Source organism: Nannobrachium achirus, assembly GCF_963921795.1.
Source record: "Nannobrachium achirus genome assembly, chromosome: 5".
Classification (NCBI taxonomy): domain Eukaryota; kingdom Metazoa; phylum Chordata; class Actinopteri; order Myctophiformes; family Myctophidae; genus Nannobrachium; species Nannobrachium achirus.
In genome coordinates, this window is record NC_137814.1 from 37891123 (window position 1) to 37914570 (window position 23448).

The window sequence follows — 23448 nt, forward strand, 5'->3', positions numbered from 1 at the left end:
CTGTTTTAATCCAATAGGAATCCCTTTTCCTGACTCTACCAGTCACATCCTGTTGGAATCCACAGGAGTCATCTAGATGGTTTTTCTGTTGACTTTCTGAGGCTTATGGCAATTTGAGGCAGGAGATTTTTATTTTATGCTGACATGACAGAGTTCATTTTACTGGCCAAATACACAGGATTAGTTGGTTTCTTTTTTCGCAAAGATATCACAAGAGGTGATTATAAATGTGGGCTAATATAAAATCTGTGCAGAGGAACTGCTGAATTGCACTGATACGCACAGTTTTGAGTGTGTTTACAGGATATATACAGAATATTACACTGAATTTACAAGAAACACACACACACGCACACACACACACACACACACACGCACGCACGCACGCACGCACGCACGCACGCACGCACGCACGCACGCACACACACACACACACACACACACACACACACACACACACACACACACACACACACACACACACACACACACACACACACACACACACAGTGCCACATAGTAGGTCTATAGCCTACTTTTATCTTCATTTATAACCTTACACTCATAATGTCTGCTGTTAGAGTGATGTTATACTGTAGTGTAAATCAAGGATGTGGGGATGATGGCCTGCCGTCGGTAGAACACTGCCATCTTGTGGTATGGTTACGTCATGTTTGTGTACTGGAAAACGGTGTAGGCCGGCTCTGTATCTTTCGCAGGAGTTCATATTGACAATTTACTAGCCTAGGCCTACTACTGTTTTGATCTAAGATAGGCCTATAGTTTATGTTTCCCCCTCCCCCTGTCTACAAATTCGTTGCATTTGCAAATTAGAGCTGAGCAGGCAAGATAGTGAAGTAGAAGTAGGATGATGACTGATGATCATTACTAATCCGTCAATTAACCAAATTGGTGATTAAACACAGGCTGGCCCGTGTCCCAAAAGAGAAATAGATATTTGCCAATAGTGAAAATAGCAGATCTAAGATCATAACGTGGCACGGCGTTGTGAGCTTGTAGATCTGCTATTTTCACTACTTCTTAAACATGTGTTAAATTGTTTTCTAATTTATGGAATTTCTTAGATTATTATTTTATTTATTCATTAAATTACTGCGTTTTTAATGTTTTGAAATAATAATAATTAAAAACAAAATTGAGGGACCCATACAATTTTGTCCGCAACCCACAAATGGGTCCCGACCCATTGTTTGGGAACCAGTGATGTAGGATATTCTACCAGCAGGAATGTGCATGTATTCCTCATCTATCTACAGAGGCTATAGGCCTACTCAAACATAATCGCGAGGGGCTTAGATCAAATGTATAGATTGTGGAGTCAGCTGAGCTGAGGACCAGCGCATATTGTGTAGCATAGCACTTTGTGATGCTGCCAAGAAGAGGCTTTGCGCTGCGTGCGAGAAATCAAAGCGCAGGCGTCGAGTAGAGACGGGTATCTTGCGCAGACTGGGCTACTGTACATGGCCATTGATGCTGATGCTGGGTAGATGTAGCCCGTTGTGATGTAAATAAGAATGGCGAGGGCGGTGGATCAAATATGCTACGGTATCTCAGCTTGACATATCCCAAATATTTATGTCATCGTCGGGATTTTACCAGACAGGGATAGGTTTTTTTCGGCGCGTCTCCGAATTTGCCTTCACGTCTCGCCGGATGGTTTTCATTTGACAATAACACACACAGAGAGAGTCAAATCTAGACGGGCGGGTTCTTCTAATAACCACTCGGGAAAAACGGGTCATTATGACCTTAGTATCCTCCAGTAAAAGAAAACCAGCGGATTGTTTTTACGCAGCAGCGTTCTGCTTGCATTTTTTGCTTTGGGTCTCGAGTGCCGTATCCGAGGAGGAGCACCATCAGTTCAGCGTAGAGGTAAGAGACAAATGGCCTTCGCCGAGCATCATAATATATGACCGTGCTTGCTCTCTCTCTCTCTCAGCTCCTGTGCTAGATACCGTGATACGTGGAAAAACAACATGATCTCCTTACACAATTACCTTAGCGGGATAACGAAGAGAGAGAGAGAGAGAGAGAGAGAGAGAGAGAGAGAGAGAGAGAGAGAGAGAGAGAGTGTGTGGACCCTGCATTGTGCATGCAGTTCGCAGGAAATGGCATCAAAATGAATCGGACCTTTCTTGTACAATGCAAACGGCAATGAAGGAACAAGGAAGGATGCTCATGATTACACTGCGGTCTATGAGCTGAACTGATCCAGCCCCATGTCTGATCCTTATATGATGGCACTCAGTGTCCATTTCAATGTTCAGTGTGGGGGTATATCATAATATTTTGATTTTCATCATCAATTACAATAGTTTCCACACTTGCTTATTTTTTTTTTTTGCAGCATTATGGTGTTAATGGAGATTAAAAAATGTATAGAGACCCACATAGCACACAGGGATTTAAACATCTTGTACCTTTTTAATTGCTGACTGTCAGATTCATTCCCACCACAGCAGGGACCCCTCCCTTCCCTGAGGAAATTAAAAGGTGCAATTGACTGTCACACATAGACTAGATTCTTACACACATCATTGTTCCATTTCATAGCTCAGTGAAAATCTTGCTTCTACATCTGTGCTTTTGGACAAACAGTACACAGAAAATACACCCACAGAAGACTCAGTAGAGAGAGAGAGAGGGGAGAGAGAGAGAGAGAGAGAGAGAGAAGTGGTAAACAAGGCGTTTAGCTCAGCAGAAAGCAGCATAGGAGGAGGGATGGTGGATGGTGAGAGGAGAGAGGAGAGAGCTAGTGGGATTAGCTAGCTGGAGCATCTCGTCGTAACGATGGGGAGCCAGCTGGTTGACGTGAAGATAGCTGTGGATAATGTGAACATGCACCTTGTGACTCTTGTCACTGATGCTGAGGCTGACAATGACCCCCTGACAACAACAGCCAATCTCGCTGCTTTCTTTACAATCGCACTTGCACTCTCTCTTTGTGAGGCTGAGTTGGCTTTGTTGAACACGTTTATACGGTCTATGGTTGAATTGCCTGTTTGCCTGTCCCTATTCTGGGGTGAACATTCAGCAAAAATAGCAGATCTACGTCTGCTGTTTTTGGCAAAGTGTAATTTGGTGTAGAGAGAAAAAAGGAGGAGCCCTAGAATAGACCTTTTTGGGGGGAGTCCGGAGTACTGTATATAAGTGGTTAACCCCATATTCTGGGGGAAACATCAATCAAAAATAGCTGATCTACAACAGGGGTTCCCAAACGTTTTTGGTTCAGGGCACCCCTATAAATATGTTTTTTAATCTGAGGCACCCCTACATTATATTCATAATTTTCACTCCAGCACCTTTATATTTAAAGCATATGTTAGCGATTATGTTGCAAGGAATACGTTGAGATAATAGCCATTTTGGTTAGAACTGACAGAAAATAACTGTGTACTTCAAGTTTAAAATGATACAAAATATTTCCAAATATTATCATCAAATTATCTCACGGCACCCCTGGACTGCCGTCACGGCACCCCAGGGTGCACCGGCACCCACTTTGAAAACCCTTGATCACAGATGACACGCTGTGAGCTTGTAGATCAGCCATTTTTGGCAGAGATTTGGTGTTGAGGGGAAAAAAGCGGTCCAAGTACAGAACTAAGTCTAGACTCAGGGTTCAAGTGGTTAATGTTTCTGGGAGGACTCAGATGTTTACTCTGCCTTCCCAAGACCTCATCGTCAAGTAAACCTGTATCTCCACCAGCATTTAGATGCATATGAATAAAAGAGTATTCTCTTTGTCCAAAATCATACAGGGCGGGTGCAGCACATAATTGTCCTTGTAAGTGTCTCATGAAATCTCTCAACCATTTTATTGGAGCAGTGACCCAAAGTTGAAATGCGTCAGTAAGAAGCCCAGCCTATTCCCATTTCCATGTGGCTGCAATGACAGGCCTTTTCACACTTGACAACACAAACATTTAAAATGGGTCCAAGTGTATTTCCTGTTAGTTTGTGAATGTGAATATAAGTAGCGCACCGGATATAAACTTGGGCCCAAGCGGTTCCCTAGCAACCCAATTCCATTGACGTCTATTCGGCTAATGACTATTTCAGTACAGTACAAATATATATAGTTTGAAATCAATGAATCTTTGTGCTGCCTCTTGTTACGTGCACAGTAGATACTTGACCACATTTATCTACTGTACCTTGACCAATATAATTCATAATGACTGACTCATACAATCTGAACTACAGGTAATTGGAAGGCATTGTAAATGTGAATGACTGCCACCTAGGACCTACTGTAGTGTATGAAGCATATACAAAATACCCACCACCTCTCACGCCTCAAATTATGCTTTTAATCTGTCACCTATACCAACATGCGGTGCATCGCTCCATATTTAACAACATAAACCCTATATACTTATACATCTCTAGCTCTATGCTTGGGCTGCTGCTTTTCCCCCTCAACACATAATATCTTTGCTGAAAATAGCCAATCTACATGCTCACACCACATGGCAATGCAATTCTTGTGGAATGTTCACCCCAGAATTAGGATGCTATAGGGTTCATATTGGTATTTTGGTTTTTACACAAATAACCATTTTAAACCCTCTATACTTTGACTGGACTACACCAAATCTTGTCGCTAAAAAATGCCAATCTAGAAGCTCACAACATCTCACAATGTGACACATTGTCTGCTATTTTAGCTGAATTTCCCCCCATGATAGAGATGCTAGGATTCAAGTAGGATCAATAACAGGAACTTACCCTCATTCTTAACTTATTCGCAGGAATGGCTACAGAAGTACGGCTATCTTCCGCACACAGACCCCCGGTCTATCCTGCGCTCGGTCCACACCATGCACACGGCTATTGCAGCCATGCAGCAAATCTATGGCCTCAATGTCACCGGGACGCTGGATGATAACACCAAGGAGTGAGTATACACACGTGCTCTGTTTATACATGCAGAGGCACAAACACAAACACTATAGACCAGGCTGTTGGTGTAATTGCATGGAAACACATGCACGCACACACGCACGCCCACACACACACACACACACGTATACACACACACGCACATAGAGGTGTTTTCGTGCACGTCCACATGCGCATGCATCCGTGCACACACATTCACGAGTCACATTCGCAAAGCCATAGGTCACTATTTGGATGGAGAAAGTAATGCCACTGAATATCTGAATGGAGCAGAGGAGGATAAAAATAGACTCCGTTCTCACCATGAATGAAATTAAAGTCACCTGAATGGATGTAACGTCTGCCTCCATCACCACCAGCCCCAGGTTACACCAAACCCAGCCCACCAGTGCTGGCCTTATTAACTGTTTTCATCCTTCCTCTTTTCCATAATGACACACATCACACTGAGGTGAGACTCATTTTCACGTTCCCAACGTGGCTTATTGTTGTGCTCTGAGTGAGAATGCACTTTTCAATCAAAGTCAGGCTGATAATAAAACAAATAACATGTTTTGCGGTTATTTTGCGGTTTTGCGTATACAACCACCAAGTATGAATCACGCCAGTGACCTGCCCTATTGTATCAGACCTGATTCTGAACGAGCACTCCATGTGTGAAAGAGACAGTCAAGAGGGCTGTAGAGGAGAGCAGTCTAGCCAGAGCCACACCACACTCCCTCAGTTCCTGTCAGGAAAAAGTACTTCTCAGAGAGTGTTTTATGTTGTGTTGTGCTGGAGAGAGTGCACTGGTTGACTTGTGTCACCAATCTCTTCTCTTCTCTTCTCTTCTCTCTCTTCTCTTCTCTTCTCTCTCTTCTCTTCTCTTCCCTTCCCTTCCCTTCCCTTCCCTTCCTTCCCTTCCCTCTTCTCTTCTCTTCTCTTCTCTCCTCTCCTCTCCTCTCCTCTCCTCTCCTCTCCTCTCCTCTCCTCTCCTCTTCCTCTCCTCTCCTCTCCTCTCCACTTATCCTCATCTTGTCCTGATCTTCTCCTCTCCACTGCCTCTTCCTTTTTTCTCTTATCACCTCACTTCCTCCCACTCATTAAGTTGGATGCAGAAGCCGCGGTGTGGAGTTCCAGACAAACAAAAGGGTGCCTCGAGGTCACGGAAGCGGCGGTACGCGCTAACAGGCCAGAAGTGGCAGCGAACACACATCACCTACAGGTGAGAGATGGGAGATTGTTGTCATAGCGACCAGTTAGATCAGCAGTGTCTATTATAGAGGTCTACGCTTGCCAACGTGTCCATTCATTTACAGCTCTCTCATTTTCTCTCCCCGCCTCTCTCTCTCTCTCTCTCTCTCTCTCTCTCTCTCTCTCTCTCTCTCTCTCTCTCTCTCGCTTCCTGCTCCCTCTATCATTACTTTCGCCTGGGAACACATCACATGCTATGGGTTGTCATAGAGACTGCACACACTACGCACGTCATATATGTGGGTGCACAAGGACTCACACATGCACACACACTTTCACACATATGCCATTCAGTCAGGTTGTGAATAAAATGTCCTTCCTCATTCATCTAGACTAATTCACACACATCACTACAGTAAATGTTTATTTATAGTGCACAGCTTACTGAATAGACCTTAGAGTCATAGTGTTTTAGTTTTGCATTTGTCATTCAACCTTCCTGTGCATGAATCGTAATAACCAACCAAAGGAGAGGGAAAGGTTTTTAATAAAAATTATGACAAAATTCCATTTTGTAAATCAACTGTAATTAGTAGATTTATTTTGCTGAAACATCATTATTATTATTACATTTCCATCTTATCGTGCATGATTAAGTCCTCGCTCCTAATAGGTTTCTTCGGAGGAAACGATAAAGGATGCTTGGCCATACTGGAAATTGACAGGTTACAGCAGTAATGGACGATAACGCTGTCAATTTATTCAAATCCTTCCTTCCTCTCTGAATTTGAATTGATGAGCTGCCCCCCCCCCCCCCCCCGCCCAATGGAATGCCAATCAGTGTTGGGCTTAGGCTGCTGACTGCTTTCTCTCCATGAAAATGAGTGGTGAGGGAGAGAGAGGGAGGGAGAGAGAGAGAGGGAGGAGGGGGGTGACAGAGAGAGATTTCCCCTTCCTCCCTGCCTGCCAGCGACTGATAACGGCAGCGGTGTTATAAGTTCACTGAAAGCTGCTGGCTAGGAATAAGTTTTGTGAAGTGAAAACTTTTTCAATATATCTTTTTCAGTTCCTCCTCATTTGAGAAATACACAAAAAAAAAAAGTTCACACCAAATTAACGGGGGTTATAGTGGGTGAGCGGTGTGTGTGTGTGTGTGTGTGTGGGGGGGGGGGGGGGGGGGGGGGGATGAGGAGAAATATTGCGACGGTACTACCATGGATGCTGGTGGTCGCATGATGACCTTTGACGAGATGAGAACCATAATGTCTGTAATACTACACTACGTGTACAAGTAAGATGCCTTAAGGTCAAGAAGCGACCACAGGGCGCGGGGGAACAACAGACTTAAAGAAATAGTCTGTGTAAATCTGGCAATGTACACACACACGCACACACACACACACACATACACAGCGACTAGGGCTGTCTTTTATTTAAATGCACATTCGCACAAAATACAGAAAAGCAACAGTACAACTAAAACATGAAAACCTACAGCAAAGGCTCTTCAAAGCACGTGAGGAGGAAAAGGGCAAAGGAGGTCTGTACACTTTGAGGCCCCGTCACACTGCGTTTTTGCAAAAGGTTTGACACGACCTTTGAGACCATCCTGTTTGTGGTTTTGACCTGAAGGTCAAAATTCAATTTCTCCCCTGAGCAAGCAGGTAGGCTCTATTAGCTCAGTGCCAGTGGTAAACATTTCAGCACTTGCACAGGAGGCCCACTTCTGCCAGCTATACCACCGTTTCCCAAACAGTGGGTCGGGACCCATTTGTAGGTCGCAGACACATTTTTATGGGTTTCCTACATTTTGTTTTTAATTATTATCATTTCAAAACATTTTCAAAAAACATTACCAAAAAAGCATAATTTTTCATGAATATATATATATATAAAAAAAAATAATCAACTGTCTGTCTGCCTTGAACCCACTGAACCACCTCACGGCAGGGTGTGGCATCCTCGCCTCGACCTCGTGTTCCTTATAAATAAATAAACCTCAACAAATCACCCCGGGGATTGTCCGCCGCTCTGCCGCCTTACCACAACTCATCACCTTCTCAACCGTGACTAAACCACCTCCACCCCCCCTCCGCCCCGTGTCCCCCGCCAGGGGTGTTGCACCAAATTCTGGGCCCTGGGTACAAGGATTCACTGCGGGCCCCCCATGAATGTTCTTCATCGGGGGAGGGGGTTTAACCCATTTAGACTGGGAACACATTATTACGCGCTATTTTGTGCTTTAACTGTTGAAAAATAGCAGATATACAAGCTCACAGCGCGGCACTCGAGCTTGTAGATCTGTTATTTTGGAAAAATCATGAACATTTGTGCAAGTCTTTGAATATTTCAAATCCTTCTAAGGTATTTGAAAAACCTATGTTTCTATGTCAGTGGTACTCAAACTTTTTCATGTGAAGGACCCTCGAAATGATATGTATTTGGCCACGGACCCCCATCTCAAAATATTAAGTTCCAGGGACCCCCAGAAGAAAATTTGAATAACAAGTGTTCGCTTAAAAAATACATATGTTAAAAGATTTGCACACATTTTCACGACTTTTCAAAAATAGCAGCTCTACAAGCTTGCAGCGCGCTGTGAGCTTGTAGATCTGCTATTTTTCAATAGCTAAAGTATAAAATAATTTCAGGCCACTCCACCTTGGGCCCTAGTAACTCAGTCCCACTTTCCTCCCCCTTGTGACGCCCCTGCCCGTGTCCCCCGCAGCATCAAGAACGTCACACCGAAGGTGGGACCCCAAGAGACCCACAATGCCATCCGGCGGGCCTTCGACGTGTGGCAGGGTGTGACTCCACTGCGCTTCGAGGCCGTTCCGTACAGCGCCCTGGAGAGCGGCAGGCGTGACGTGGACATCACCATCATCTTCGCCTCGGGCTTCCATGGCGACAGCTCCCCCTTCGACGGGGAGGGGGGGTTCCTCGCCCACGCCTACTTCCCGGGGCCCGGCATAGGGGGCGACACGCACTTCGACTCTGACGAGCCTTGGACCCTGGGGAACCCCAATCACGATGGTAAGTAATACAAGGAGAGATGATGGATGGAGGGAGTGGTGGTAATGGGGTTGTTGACAATCTAGATCAGTGGTTTTCAACCAGTGGTCCTTGAGGGGGTTCCAGCTGGTCCCCAGCTAAATGATGGAGAGTTGGTAACCAAATGGACCCTTATAGATCTTTAACTCTTGAGTGTAAATTGAAACCGAATGGACCGTTTGGTTTCATTTTACACTCTCAAGAGTGATATGGATTAGCACGAATCTGCATGAACATGAATGTGCATTACTTGATTTACAAAAAGTCTACACAATTACAGAATGTACAAGAATTGTTATTCTGATCGACGTTTTGCTTGTTATCTCTCCTAATACAGAGTTGTGGACAAAATCGTATCCAACGAGAACAAAATATTCTAAGTTTCGGGTCTGAGAGGCTAAATCTCATCAAATGGTGGTCCTCGGCTCAAATGCTGAATAAATAATGAATGGACCTTGATGTGAAAAAGCACTGATCTAGACCATTGGGGCCATTCTGTCCATACCTTACACCTTATCCCTGAACGTCTTTGCCTTTTTTAATATATATTTTTAAATAGATAAAATAGCTGATCTACAAGCTCACAACTATTTATGTTTTTCAAGTTAGGACCACAGGTTGGGAACCATTGATCTCTGGTTGGAAAGAAGAGAAGGGTGTGTGTGTGTGTGTGTGTGTGTGTGTGTGTGTGTGTGTGTGTGTGTGTGTGCGTGCGTGCGTGCGTGCGTGCGTGCGTGCGTGCGTGCGTGCGTGCGTGCGTGCGTGCGTGCGTGCGCGTGTGTGTGTGTGTGAGTTGGGGTGACAAAGAACCTGCAAACAGAGATAATATCTGAGAGAGAAGGTGGATGAATGCTATAAGAGGGAAAGAAAGATTAAATTAGAAGGACAGACAGAAAGATAGGGTCAAGCAAGTTTTCTTTGCAACTTTTTCAGCATTTTCATGCTTTAATGAATGGAGAACTTTGGCTTCTTTGCGGACAAAACAAACCACAATATGCCATGGCAAATGGTTGGCAGTAATGTCACGTGTACAGTGAGAGGTAGTCAATAAGACAAGCAGGCCAGAACACTGCTATGGTCCTTTAATCCAGAAAGTGGGAGGAAGAGAAGGTGGAGACAGCGGTGGAGGAAGACAAGTGAAGGACAACGAGAGAAACAGAATGGTGCATTTTAGTCAGTGAGATAGCAGAGGGAAGGGGAGAGAGTAGATACCAGCTAATGGAAAGTAGATAACGAACAAGACAGAGTTTCACACAAAATCCCGGGGGTTAAATTAGCACACTGGATTTTGCAGAGCAGGACACAGTATGAGGTACGCTGAACAAAAAACCAAGAATGTAGAAATTATTCTTATTTTTGAGAACTCTTCAGATGACTGTGTCAAAACGGACACCATTTCATGTCATGTTATTCAACCATTGTCTTTCATTCATAGTGAATTTTGAAGCTCAATCTTAGGTTTCAAGAGAATTCTACATGACAGCTAGATGGGAATATCCACTGTAGACACCAGCTTATTATACAGCAGCCTCCCTCAAAATCACATGTTTAGTCAGACATGTCATTCAGCCCTTTTTGACTGACATGAATAAAACTGACCTCATACACAGTACAGTATGTCACAGTATGCCAGCCAATCAACCAGCCTTCCAGTGGTTCTTGCCACCCCTCATCGCCTCATCAGAAGGGCAGGGGGCCAGTAAATTATTAATGACTTCATATCATTTTATTTTTGTGATTTTTATGTTTATATTTTGACTACATAGTTTGAAAATGGTTTTGCCAAAGAGTAGTCTTACCACTTTACCCCCTCCCCCCAAGGTGGAACACCATGGAGCAGAGATGGTAATAAAATGCTCCCTCTCTCAGCTCTCCGGCCGCAACCATTTTAATTACCTTGCTTGTCGGAGCACCACGAGGCTGCTCGAACCTCCGCGCACCAAATACCACATGCTCCGCAAATGCTCCGCTCACACTTCTATTCCACGCGCGTCTGTCAGCGGGAGATGGTAATAGCTAGCCTGTTTGTTTGTTTCCTTTGTCCTCCAGCCACCTACAGTATCAATTCACCCCCCCCCACCCCTGTCGCTTTTGTTCTCTCTCTCCAATGGTAATTGTCTCAGATTCCCGAGTCAAATTCCTGTCCTGTGTCCCATGGCAAGCTGCGCTTATAGTTGCCCGTACGGGATTCAGAAAAAAAGCCCTTTCCTTGTGTTTGAAACGCTGTGTGCAGCCTTTAATGGGCTTTCACGGTAGTGCACTTGTAAATGTTGCATGTTGACATGTATGCTAATGGTAGCTCAGACCTCACTCTCTCCCGTGGGTGTTGTTCCTAGAGGCTTTTTGGTTTAGTTGGAAGGAGCCAGAGAGTCGTGGTGGCAAAGGAGGGGGGGGGGGGGGGGGGGTAGGGATGAGTAATTAACCGAAAATAATTTAAAACCAATAACCCACTTAATCTTGCTCATGTCATGTGACCAGACGTTCCGGTTTGGCCGGGACTGTCCCGTTTTTTAAAATAATAGTAGCTGTTTTCAGTGGTTGCATAGACATTTATCTTGTTCTTTTCATGAAAACGTGCTCACCTAACCAATCAGAAAACATGAACAAATTCATTGCATGTCTGAAATCAACATTAGAGAATGGGCACGCGCGTGCGTTGTAACGTGTGCATTGCTTTTATGGTCCGGTTTTAGGCAACAGTGTTTCACGTCCCGGTTTGAGGGGCTGAAAATATGGTCACCCTAGTTTTGTAGCAATACTAAGCCAATAATTTGAGGAGACTCTTTATGTCTCCATATGGAACAAAGCAGTCTATTTGTGTCTCCATAAGACTCAAATTATTTGCTTAGGAATGCGACAAAAACAAAAACATATCCACAAATTCAAGTCTCTATGGGGTGAGTAATCGATAGGATTATTATTTTATTTTTGAGTGAACTATCCCTTTAATCAAATACTTGAGTTATTATATATATTTTTTAATTTCTTATATATCAATGAATTTACAAAAAAATTACACATTACACATTTTCGATTTAACACTGTATTATAAGTTGTACAATGGTGGCGTTCAAAAATAGCAAAAATATCACAACGTGTCGCTATAAAAAAATCGAGGAATATGTTTGGAATGATCGTATTGATTTGAAGTCATATCGCCCAGCCCTGGGAGGGGGTGTAACCTTTTAGCTGCTGGCTGAGAGGCAGCGGTTGTTCTATGCAGAGCTGCTTGCAACGCTGGATATCATGTTTTAAAGGGCAACAATCTCCTGAGGCCATCTCCAGTCACATGCTGCACAGATGCGGTACACTTAAATCAAGCTGATGTTATCAGCGAAATGCTGACCGTAGACCTTTTTTTTTTGTGCACGAGTGCGTGCGCATGCAGCTGTATGTATACATGCACAGCAAAAATACCCAGAATTAGATGAGGATTTGACTGTGCAATGTGTGAGTATGCTATTTATTCGCATGCAGCGCTGACTCGCGCTTTTATACTGCACCTGACATTAGGTTCAACAGGGCTATTTGATTCTCTGGCTGAATGCATGTCGACATACCTTTCTTTCCCTTCTCCCAAACTGTCTCAGTTTAAGTCTAAACCCTGTAGTTAAACTCAGTATAATCCACAAAAACCCAAACTGAATAAACAGATAAGAACACATTGCTAAGGCGTAATACTGGTACTTTATTGGCCAAATCAGGGCGCGACTAGTTAGATTAGTTTTGTTTTGTATTATGGTCTTGAGTGAGTTTCATGTAGTTTCATAAGGCTGGGGTAAGGCTCAAGGTTAGGCATGTGCTGAGGGATACAGTGTCGCCAGTGCAGTGTCGACTCTATCAAGTGCTTGCATTTTTGTGTATATAACCACTTTCTATTATGTTGTATGTGTGTTACATTTATATTTGATTTCACTAGGGCGATGCCCGTTGGGAACGTGTCATGCCTCTCTGGTTATGAAATACCTGCACTAAGTACCCGTTGTCAGAATAGTTAGTGCAGTAGTACTTGGAGGCCATTCTAAGATTTCAGTACAAAATTATGATGTCTTATATCTCCATAATATGGGCATAAAAGGGACACAGAAACATTTATAGATAGATTTCTGGACACCGGCTGATCCAATCGACTCCCCTCTCGGAACTGCACTTCTTTGGTCGATTAATTGGACAGTTCTTGAGATATGCAGACACACACCCACACACACACACACACGCACACGCACACGCACACGCACACGCACACACACACACACACACACACACACACACACACACACACACACACACAGAGTACGTTCTTCTCCTCATCTCTGTTGTCCCTTGCCAGGTAATGACCTGTTTTTGGTGGCGGTTCACGAGTTGGGCCACGCCCTTGGTCTGGAACACTCCAATGACCCCACCGCCATCATGGCCCCGTTCTACCAGTACATGGACACAGAGAACTTCAAACTACCTCACGACGACCTTCAGGGCATCCAGAAGATATATGGTAATGGTAAAGCTCTCCAACCTGAATTCCGACGACGATACAACACATTGTTAAAACCACCCGGCTAAGAGAACTATTATGCTATGAGAGTGCAGTGTCTTTCTCCTCTCAACATCTTTTAGCTACAGCCGTGGTTCCCAAACGTTTTAGCTCAAGACCTAAAAGAGAAACTTGACGTTTGCCCGGAACCCAAACTACTGAAAATAGCAGATCTACAAGCTCACAACGCGATGCTTCGCACAGCGTTGTGAGCTTGTAGATCTGTTATTTCCACTATAAACCTTTAAAAAATTTATTTATGGAAATTATTAGATTTTTTCATTTAATTTATCAAGTATTTTTGAAAAGTGTTGGAATGATTTTGAATTGATGGAAAAGTTTTAACAAAAAAAAACAAAGAAAAGTACTTGCGATCCATACAAATGGTTCCGCGACCCAGACATGGGTCCCGACCCACTGCTGATGTAAATCTTTTGTCCTCAGGTCCACCAGACAGGGCTCCACAGCCTACCAGACCCCCACCGACAGCCCCTCCTCCCCGCTTCCACCCCCCCTCGGACCCCCGCAAGCATGACCGCCAGGTCCGGCCCCACCGCCCGCCCCAGGGGGCCAAACCTTCCAACCCCAACTCCAAGCCCAATATCTGTGATGGAGGCTTCAACACCCTGGCCATCCTCAGACAAGAACTGTTTGTTTTCAAGGTACTGTTTATTGTTCAGTGCTGAATGTGTATATGCTGCTATACTCTGTGTAGACAAATTCAGCAAATGCAATTATTCATATTTATTTATTTTCCAATAGTGTTGGCATATCATCAATATTATTAATATAAAGATTTATTTATCCTTGTCTTTACCTATGTATATTTTTGAACCAATAACATCACTTTGCAGACAGGTGCTTTGCAGACAGGTGTGATTTTTCACACATAAAAAACGGACAAAACCAATGACTCCAAAACCACACCTGCTCCGAATTTGCCGTGAGGCAAGTGGCTGTGGCAGTGTGTTTTTTTCCCAGATCGAACCCAGTCGATTTGTGCGTCTTTTTGCATTCAGTAAAAACTCATTGACTCCTTTTATGACTCCTGTGGATTCCGCACAGCATTGCACATCAAATCCAAAGCATTTCAATCACGCAGCAAACGTAAAAAATACAACAGGCGGTGCTGTGCAAAGCCCTTAACACACATTTTTTATACTTACTTTCCCTGGCAATAAAAATCGTTCAGATTCTGATATTGTTACTACATGGTCCAGCACAGTACAATCCTCAAAGAGTTAAATTAACACTGAGGATTGCACATTCCATATAGATTGCACATTCTAATAGTCGCTGTAAGGTGGAAACCTTGTATGTCAAAACCATTCCTTTTTTATTATTATTTTAAAGTGAGTGTAGAACGGCACAAAGTCAGTAAAAACCACAGTATATTCAAGAATGGAACAGGAGGCAGGCTTGCAGAAAAACAAACACATTTTAATTGCATCCAGCCCAGGACAAAATGATGTACAATTCAAGAAATTGCAACTCAGAATTCAAACAACTGAAATGAATGGAGAGGCAGTGTCAACCTCTCCACACGGCAGCCTACACTCCTACTGGGCTGTTCCCCTTATATACTCTGCAGACTCACTCCACCCTAGGATTTCTAATCAACCAGCCACAAGTACAATAGCAATCCACCCAAAATGCTCCCCATGTTCTAATCAATCAGCCAGGCAGCCCTCAATCAGCTCTTCAGGCACCAATTACCCAACTACACAGCTAGGCTTCAACCAGACGCTCCCACGTACCGCAACAGCATCTTCCCTGTGCAGATAAACAAAAACACATTAGCGATTGCAGTCACAAAAGGATGTGCACCTTCTGTGTGGTTTAGAATCTACAAGTTAAAGAAAGGCGTAACATACATTTCAATATGAATGTGTAAGGCTGAACATAGAGAAAACAAGTCCATAAGAAGCCGTTCAGTGACACATTTTAACCCATTTAGAACGGGTACACATTTTGTGTATTATTATTTTATGCTTTAACTATAGAAAAATAGCAGATATACAAGCTCACAGCGCGGCACCGAGTGCCGCGCTGCGAGCTTGTAGATCTACTATTTTTGAAAAATCGTGAAAATTTGAGTTTTGACACGATTCTTTAAGTGTCTTTTGAATCCTTCTAAGATTTTTTGAAAACCCTATGTTTCTATGTCAGCAATCTGGCCAGCCTAAAGGGGTAAAAAAATATCTCCCCCCAAATCTATACACTGTATTCAAATCTATTATTATATCATATCATATACTGAGAGGGTTTTTTGGAATTGATTAAATGGATTGGTTATACCTCTACATGTCATGTCCATTGTACAGGACCAGTGGTTCTGGAGGGTGCGGGACAACTCAGTGGTCCCTGGCTACCCCATGCAGATCAACTACTTCTGGAGAGGACTGCCTTCCAAAATAGATGCTGTCTATGAAAACAGTGAAGGGAAGTTTGTATTTTTTAAAGGTAAGAAACAGAATGAAAGATGCCACTAACTGCAAGTAAACCACTTTAGCCCTGTACGACGAATAGTGACAACAGCACATCTACAAGCTGTACCCTATTAAAGATTAAACAACATTAAAACAGACTGGTGTGGCATAGCCTGGGAATCTGAATCTGTTGGTGTTTTTAATCATTTTGATTTTCAGATTTTTTTAAGATTTGTTTTTGGGCATTTATGCCTTTATTGGATAGGACAGTAGACTGACAGGAAATGGGGGGAGAGACGGGGAGTGACATGCTGCAAAGGTTGTCCGGATCGGGAATCGAACCGGCGACGCCGTGAGGCATCAATGTCTATGTGGCAATGCCTATGTGGTATGCGCCTGGACCAGTAGGCCCGCGGGCACCCCTAATCATTTTGATTATTAAACGATTATTTTATTCAAGTGTCGATTATTTTCATTCATTTAATTATTCTCAATGAACCGTTGCAACGCTATAGTGAGGTTGGTTGTGAGGTTGTTTGTGTGTGCAGACTGAGGGCTTGTGACTGTGAGGTTGTTTGTGTGTATGTGTCCTGTATGCCAACAGAGCGGGTTGAGGGTCCTGTCCATCCACCATCAGTCCATCAGGCAGATTAACATGACATCTGTCACGCAGTGGGATCAGAAAGTGCCCCATGCTTTATTTATTCACTCAGGGGGGCGTAACTCTGTGTGTGTGTGTGTGTGTGTGTGTGTGTGTGTGTGTGTGTGTGTGTGTGTGTGTGTGTGTGTGTGTGTGTGTGTGTGTGTGTGTGTGTGTCTGAGTGTGTGTTTGTGTGTGTGTGAGCATGTGTGCGAGCGTGTGTATTGTACACACAGCTACTCAGTCCAAGTGCAATACAATAGTGGCTTTCTTCATCTTCACCTTGCCAGCGGCACTTGTGATCAGAATGAATGAAATGCAACAGTAGTGTCAATAAACCATGTGTGAATGTGTCTCTGTGGAATTGCCTTCAGACCTCGATATTTATTGTATTGTGTAAAATACTGCATACCACTCATATTTGGAAAATTAAGTAATACATACATAATACTGTACATACATAACACAAGATATATTTCCCAGAGTGCTTGAATAACTTCTGAGCCAGCAGTGCTTGTTGTAATGTGTACCCGTGGATATTAGTTTTAGGATTCAGTCTGTGACTTTATTTTGTCCCCCACTGCTACCGATGTGACTGACGACGGGTGCATGTTTTTATTTATTTTTGTTTTTAGGGAAGCACTTCTGGGTGTTCAAGGACACCACTCTGCAGCCCACCTACCCTCAGGACATCTCCTTGTTCGGGAGTGGCATGCCCACACAGAGCATCGAAACGGCTGTCTGGTGGGAAGACGTGGCCAAGACTTACTTCTTCAAAGGAGACAGGTTTGTCTGGAGGGGGAGCGGGGTTATTAGTTAACTAAAACCAATGAAATCACGATAACTAGAATTATCAACAAAAATAATAATAATAATAATAATTTTTGTTAACTGAAATGAAATAAAAAACGATTACAAAAATAACTAAAACTAAACGAAAGTCTTTAAAAGAAATGCTAAATTTAATTTAATTCAAATATTCCCTCTTATTTTAAAATATTCCATTCTCTCAAAAATAGCAAAAATAGAATAAAATAAAAATGTGTGAGCTTTATTATTATTACCATTATTATTTATTTATTTTTATTTTCTTCACAAATCAAACCCTGCATGTGTCCTCTGTGAAGTGTCGTCATCAGCATCAGAAATTCAACCCTGGACAGCACCTGCTCAGAGTGGCTGTGTGCTGCTCAGATTATATTACTGTGTCCCCCAGAGCCATTGATCTGCTCCAAAGGCTACTGTTTGTTTTCATTAAAGCAAGGGTCTTCAACAGGGGGTCCGGGACCCCTAGGGGGTCCTCAGAGTTACTACAGGGGGTCTCACAACTAAGGGGTCCTTGGCCTGAAAACGTTGAAGTCCCCTGCATTAAAGGAATAATTCACCTTACCTGGAAATTCAAATTCTGTCAGTATTTACTCACCCTCATGCCATTTGAAACACAGGTTGTTATAACCTTTTTCTCTTAATTTGTCTTACCCGGTAAATTCTTCGATCTTGATTCAGCTCTATGATTATAGTGTATTCTTTCATTTTAAAATGTGTTTCATGAATACGTTTTCGTTACTGAAGACTGCATCAGAGGATCTGTTGTTTATGTACTGCATGTGCATTGCGAGGGAGTTGGGAGAGCAGTTCAACGTGACTCAGATGTTGGTTCATCTGCTATGATAAATCATATCATATCTGGCTATGGATCTCATGGTGAGAGCACATAAAGGGTTCTGTCATGATACTGTCATCGACCCTCAGCCTCCTGTTGCACAGAATCACAAAAAAGGACTTCCTGTCCATCCTCAAAAAACATGATTTAATCTCTGTGACTGATACAGAAATCATAAACAAATTTGTGTGTAACAGACCCTGATATAGTGTGTGTGTGTGTGTGTGTGTGTGTGTGTGTGTGTGTGCGCGTGCGTGCGTGTGTGCGCTCGCGCATTTGTGCGTGCGTATGTGTTCCTATAGTGTTGAAATAAGACATCAACAACACATTTTACACATAACCACTTAAGCTACTGCACTTCTTCGTACAACTAATAAGCTATAATAGCCAATCTACGATGGCACAACGTTGTCAGCTTGTAGATGTATTATTACCAGTAAGACTCCCTAATCGGGAGATAAGCGACCGTCAGGTCACAGCGTGATTTTAGGGCAAAATGTGTAGGAGCATTGTCCAAAAAATGTGTTTTAAAAAATATATGGGACAGATCCATGTTGTTGATGACATGAGTGTAGACATACTGTGTACCGATTTGCGTAATTTTAGGGCAAAATCTGTAGGGGCAGTGTCCAAGAATGTGTTTGAAAAAGTCGGCCTGATGGTGGCGCTATATGGGACAGATCCATGTTGATGGCATGAGTGTAGACATACTGTGTACCGATTTGCGTGATTTTATGGCAAAATCTGTAGGAGCAGTGTCCAAAAATGTGTTTGAAAAAATGGGCCTGATGGTGGCGCTATATGGGACAGATCCATGTTGATGACATGAGTGTAGACATACTGTGTACCGATTTGCATGATTTTAGGGCAAATTCGGTAGGAGCAGTGTCCATTTTATGTGCGCTGCAGTGGCGGGGGTCCTCCACTAGGGGTGCGACCACTTTTGCATCCATTCTGGAGCACCAGGAGTCGGTGGTCCCTGGGAATTCCCTGTGAACAGCCCGGTTGGGGTGGTCATTGGTCATTTTAGCACTTTTTGGCGGCGGCGACAGGGGGTCCCTGGAGCTCCGGGGGTCCCGGGAGGGGTGGAGGTTGTGGATTGGCAGGCAAGGAGTGTGTGTGCAAAGTTTGGCATGGATTGGGGCAACGGTGGCGGAGATATGAGTTGGGGAAAAGTGTGACGTGACGGACAGACTGACAGACGGACAGACTGACAGACAGCCTGTCGAGGTTTTGGTAGTAACTGACGGTCGCAATAATTGTATTATTTTTTTGTAGCCAATTATTTTTACCCCTCTTTTCTCACAATTTAGTCGTTATGCCAATTAATTCCACCAACAGCTTGCCTTTGCCATTGTATGCTACTGGCTCACCTGCAGGCGAGGAGCCCCCACGTGGTTCCCACTGTCATGAAATTCCTGGAAATATTTTGAAATTAGATTTTTTTTTTTCCAGTACTGGAAAAGTTTTGGAATTGATCAAGGGTCCTGGAAGGTCTTGGAAAAAGTAGCTATGCATTGTCTTTGGTTATTGATTTTGTTAATACCTCTGAAATGACAAATTAAACGGCAGAAATTGTGAAAATAGCAGATCTGCATGCTCACAACGCCTCGCAACGCGAGGCGTTGTGAGCATGTAGATCGGCTATTTTCACAATAAAACCGTGTTACACAAAATTCCTTAACTCTCTTCAAATATGATTATTTCGGCGGTCACGGCCTGAAAAGGTTGAGAACCACTGCCATACACTACCTGTCTTTGGGCGTTGCGCATAGGAGTAGGCGACTTGTTATTGAGCTGAATTATTGTTATATAGTCCTGGAAATTATGTTAAATACTCTTTGAAAAGTTTTGGAAATTAATTGGTAAAAATGTGTGGGAACCCTGCCAGGAGGACAGAGCACCTCCATCCTACTCCTGCTATTCAACACCCCCCGCTGACAGGCACTGCCCAACCTGTGGGGCCGCCCCAGCTCACAGGAGTACATGCTAAGGATGAAACATCATGAAAATCTCATGTCACGATTATTGTGACCAAAGAAATCACGATCTACAATATTATCACGATAATCTAAATATCCCCAACATCCATTATCCTGGGGCAGAAAATTTGCCAAGAAATAGGAGACCTACAAGCTCACAACGCGTCGCAACTGTGAGCTTGTAGATCTGCTATTTTTTTGGCAAAGAGATTTGGTAAAGAGTGAAAAAGAATAATACTGTATCAAGTACGGATATTATAAGTATGTTTTAATAGGGTTTAAATGGTACCCGGATATGCAGCTCGGCAAATAAAAGGTGAATTGATCCCAGTGCATGACGGAGGACGATTTCACGATAAATTAAATCTCCATGATACGATTATCGTAAATGATTTTTATCACGATAAACGTTAATATCGCTTATCGTCTCATCCCTACACATGCACAAAGATCATCCTCCCCCGCCGGGCCTCCCTCCACTCTACATGGTCATTGTGTTGGTACAGCCGCTGGGCCAGCCCAGATGCACTGTAGTGGATTGGAACCCTGCAGTGGTGGGCAGGTACTTTATTGCTGCGCCACCTGAGCACCCCTTATTTTAGACCATTGTTTAACGTGCCCAAAATAGAGACACCTGGGTTAATGCGAATACATTCTGCCCCACCCAGCAGATAAGCAGCGGTGTGACACCCATTTGGTAACTGGTGGTTCTGTCTGTGCCACAGCGAATGGCAGCGGCTAAAAATGATCAGTGGATGGGAGCTTGGCATCAGTGATCTGGGGTGGGGATGCCGGCGGGAGGTTGTTCTTGTGGTTATTTTGGAAGCGGGTTGCTGATCCTGTGCAGCAGAACGAGACTGAAGTCATTCTGGCTGAATTGGTTTGATGTTTTGACGCTTCATTGCCCATGGATTACCGTAGGTCAGGTGTCATGTGACGATATCATTGTGTTGGAAAGCTGGATTGTCATTAATGTTGACATTGATTTGTGCGTGTTTGTGTGTATTTATATCTGCCGGTGTGTGAAATGTGTGTGCCTGTGTTTCGCCTACATTTGCATACACAGCAAAATCCAGAGGGATGATTGAACTGATAGTGTAAAAAATGGGATTTCACTGTGTACCTTCTCATTGCCCATTGTATTTATTTATATCCTACTGTAGATATTGGAGGTACAACGAGGACATGAGGACAATGGACCCTGGATATCCAAAACCCATCACCGTATGGAAGGGTATCCCTGATTCCCCACAGGGAGCCTTTGTGGACAAGGCCAATGGTATGTCCTATTTAACTGCAACTGCTAAGCTGTGCTTATCTGCCCTACATACCCTGTCACAGTCCTCCCTTTTCACACAGCATTGCTCTGGTACTTGGCACTGCGTAAGGCGCTATGCTTATTCAGCACAGTTCAAGCCTATCTTAACCACCACATGAACACTGGTGTCTCTATTCTGGGGCAAACATTTGACAAAAACAGCAGATCTACAAGCTCAGAACGCATTGTGTTGTGAGTTTGTAGATCATATTAGCTTGTATATTATGGTGAAGATATTTGCAGTGTTAAAACAGGCGGGAGCCTATAGTGAACTGGGAATCCAGTTTTACGTGGTTAACCTGAAATTGAAATATGCAGGTTTGCCTACTGTATTGTGTGCCAACAAGAAGTTGAAATGTACAAGAGCTGTCCATACTGGCACCCAGTTAACACCTAAATGAAAGACAGGCCACAATTAATGTTATTGCCCTCAGCTGTGGTTAGTGCCATCAAAATGCCTGCTGTGAAAAGGGTCTATTGATCAAGTTCTAGGATCTGAGAACAAAGGTCTCATTCTATCACACTGCTGCGCTATAAACTAGTCTGGCGCAACTAATTGCTAAATCTTTGCCGTTCAACCATAAAACTGTGTGAGTGACCCTGCTGTCCCCCCCGCTCACATCCAGGCTACACCTACTTCTACAAGGGGAAGGAGTACTGGAAGTTCAATAACCAGCTGCTGCGGGTGGAGCCCGGCTACCCCAGGTCCATTCTGAGGGACTTCATGGGATGCGACGGCTTGCCCGCCGACCCGGATTGGGACTGGAGCCCCCCGGAGGTGGAGGAGCGCCACTACGACAGCGGCGACGTGGACATCGTCATCAAACTGGACAGCACAGGCGGCACGGAGAAGGCGGTGGCCATCGCCATCCCCTGCGTCCTGGCGCTGTGCATGATGGTCCTGCTGTACACCGTCTTCCAGTTCAGGAGGAAGAGCACGCAGCGCCACATACTGTACTGCAAGCGTTCCATGCAGGAGTGGGTCTAAAGGGACCGTCGGCACTGTACAGGAATGGATCACGGAGTTCCGTTAGCGGTGTAGGTATTGTTCAAAGCCCGGAGTGCAGCTAACAATGGGAAGCAACACCGAGGGGGCCGTACCTTAGGGCTGCCACGCCGGCAGTTATTCAAACTCTGTGTTCGAGGCCCCACGACATGCGAGCTAGAGTCACACAAACCCTTCAAGAGAGCTCTGCGGTAGACACTGAAGGAGCCGCGGCTCTAAAATCTCTACTAATATGTATGTGTCTGCATTGACTTTCCTCTGTGCGTCAGAATGAACTCAATTAAGTGAGACAAGAGTTGAGCTCAGTGGGACCTCCATCTCTCCCCCCGTCTCTGCACGACTCTCTTTTAAAAAGCCCCTTATGATAACTTCGGTTGACATATTAGACATTTAGGCTACTATTTTACTTTCATTTCTTAATTAACTTGCCCTCAAGCTGTGCTTTTTTTAAACTTTCTTTTTAATTTGGTCCCTGTAAAAGATTATTCATTGTGTGAAAGACTGATACACAAACCAAATAGGACTTTTCTTTCTTCCAAAGAGGATTACTGCTCAATGTTGTTGTTTTTTCCGGGTTATCTGGTTCATGGGGTCTAACATTGTGGCATCATTCTCACATTTTTGTCAGCCATCTCTATTCATATCCTCCCGTCTGCTCTGTCATCTGTGGGAAAAACTTGGGAAGCGGCAGTGAATCAGAGCTGGGAACAGAAGACTGTTGTGGCAGTC

General features: G+C 43.8%; 1 protein-coding gene across 1 annotated transcript; it reads left to right on the forward strand.

Moving 5' to 3' along the window:
- Window positions 1–1758: 1758 nt before the first annotated feature.
- mmp16b (matrix metallopeptidase 16b (membrane-inserted)) lies at window positions 1759–22701 on the forward strand (the record flags this gene model as incomplete). The annotated part of the gene is made up of 10 exons (XM_080726035.1): window positions 1759–1893; window positions 4776–4921; window positions 6014–6130; window positions 8828–9132; window positions 13481–13642; window positions 14126–14343; window positions 16006–16144; window positions 17386–17536; window positions 21559–21674; window positions 22340–22701. The coding sequence occupies exons 1-10, from the start codon at window positions 1765–1767 to the stop codon at window positions 22699–22701; spliced, it is 1845 nt and encodes a 614-aa protein (XP_080582161.1). The 5' UTR covers window positions 1759–1764.
- Between the last annotated feature and the right edge of the window lie 747 nt (window positions 22702–23448).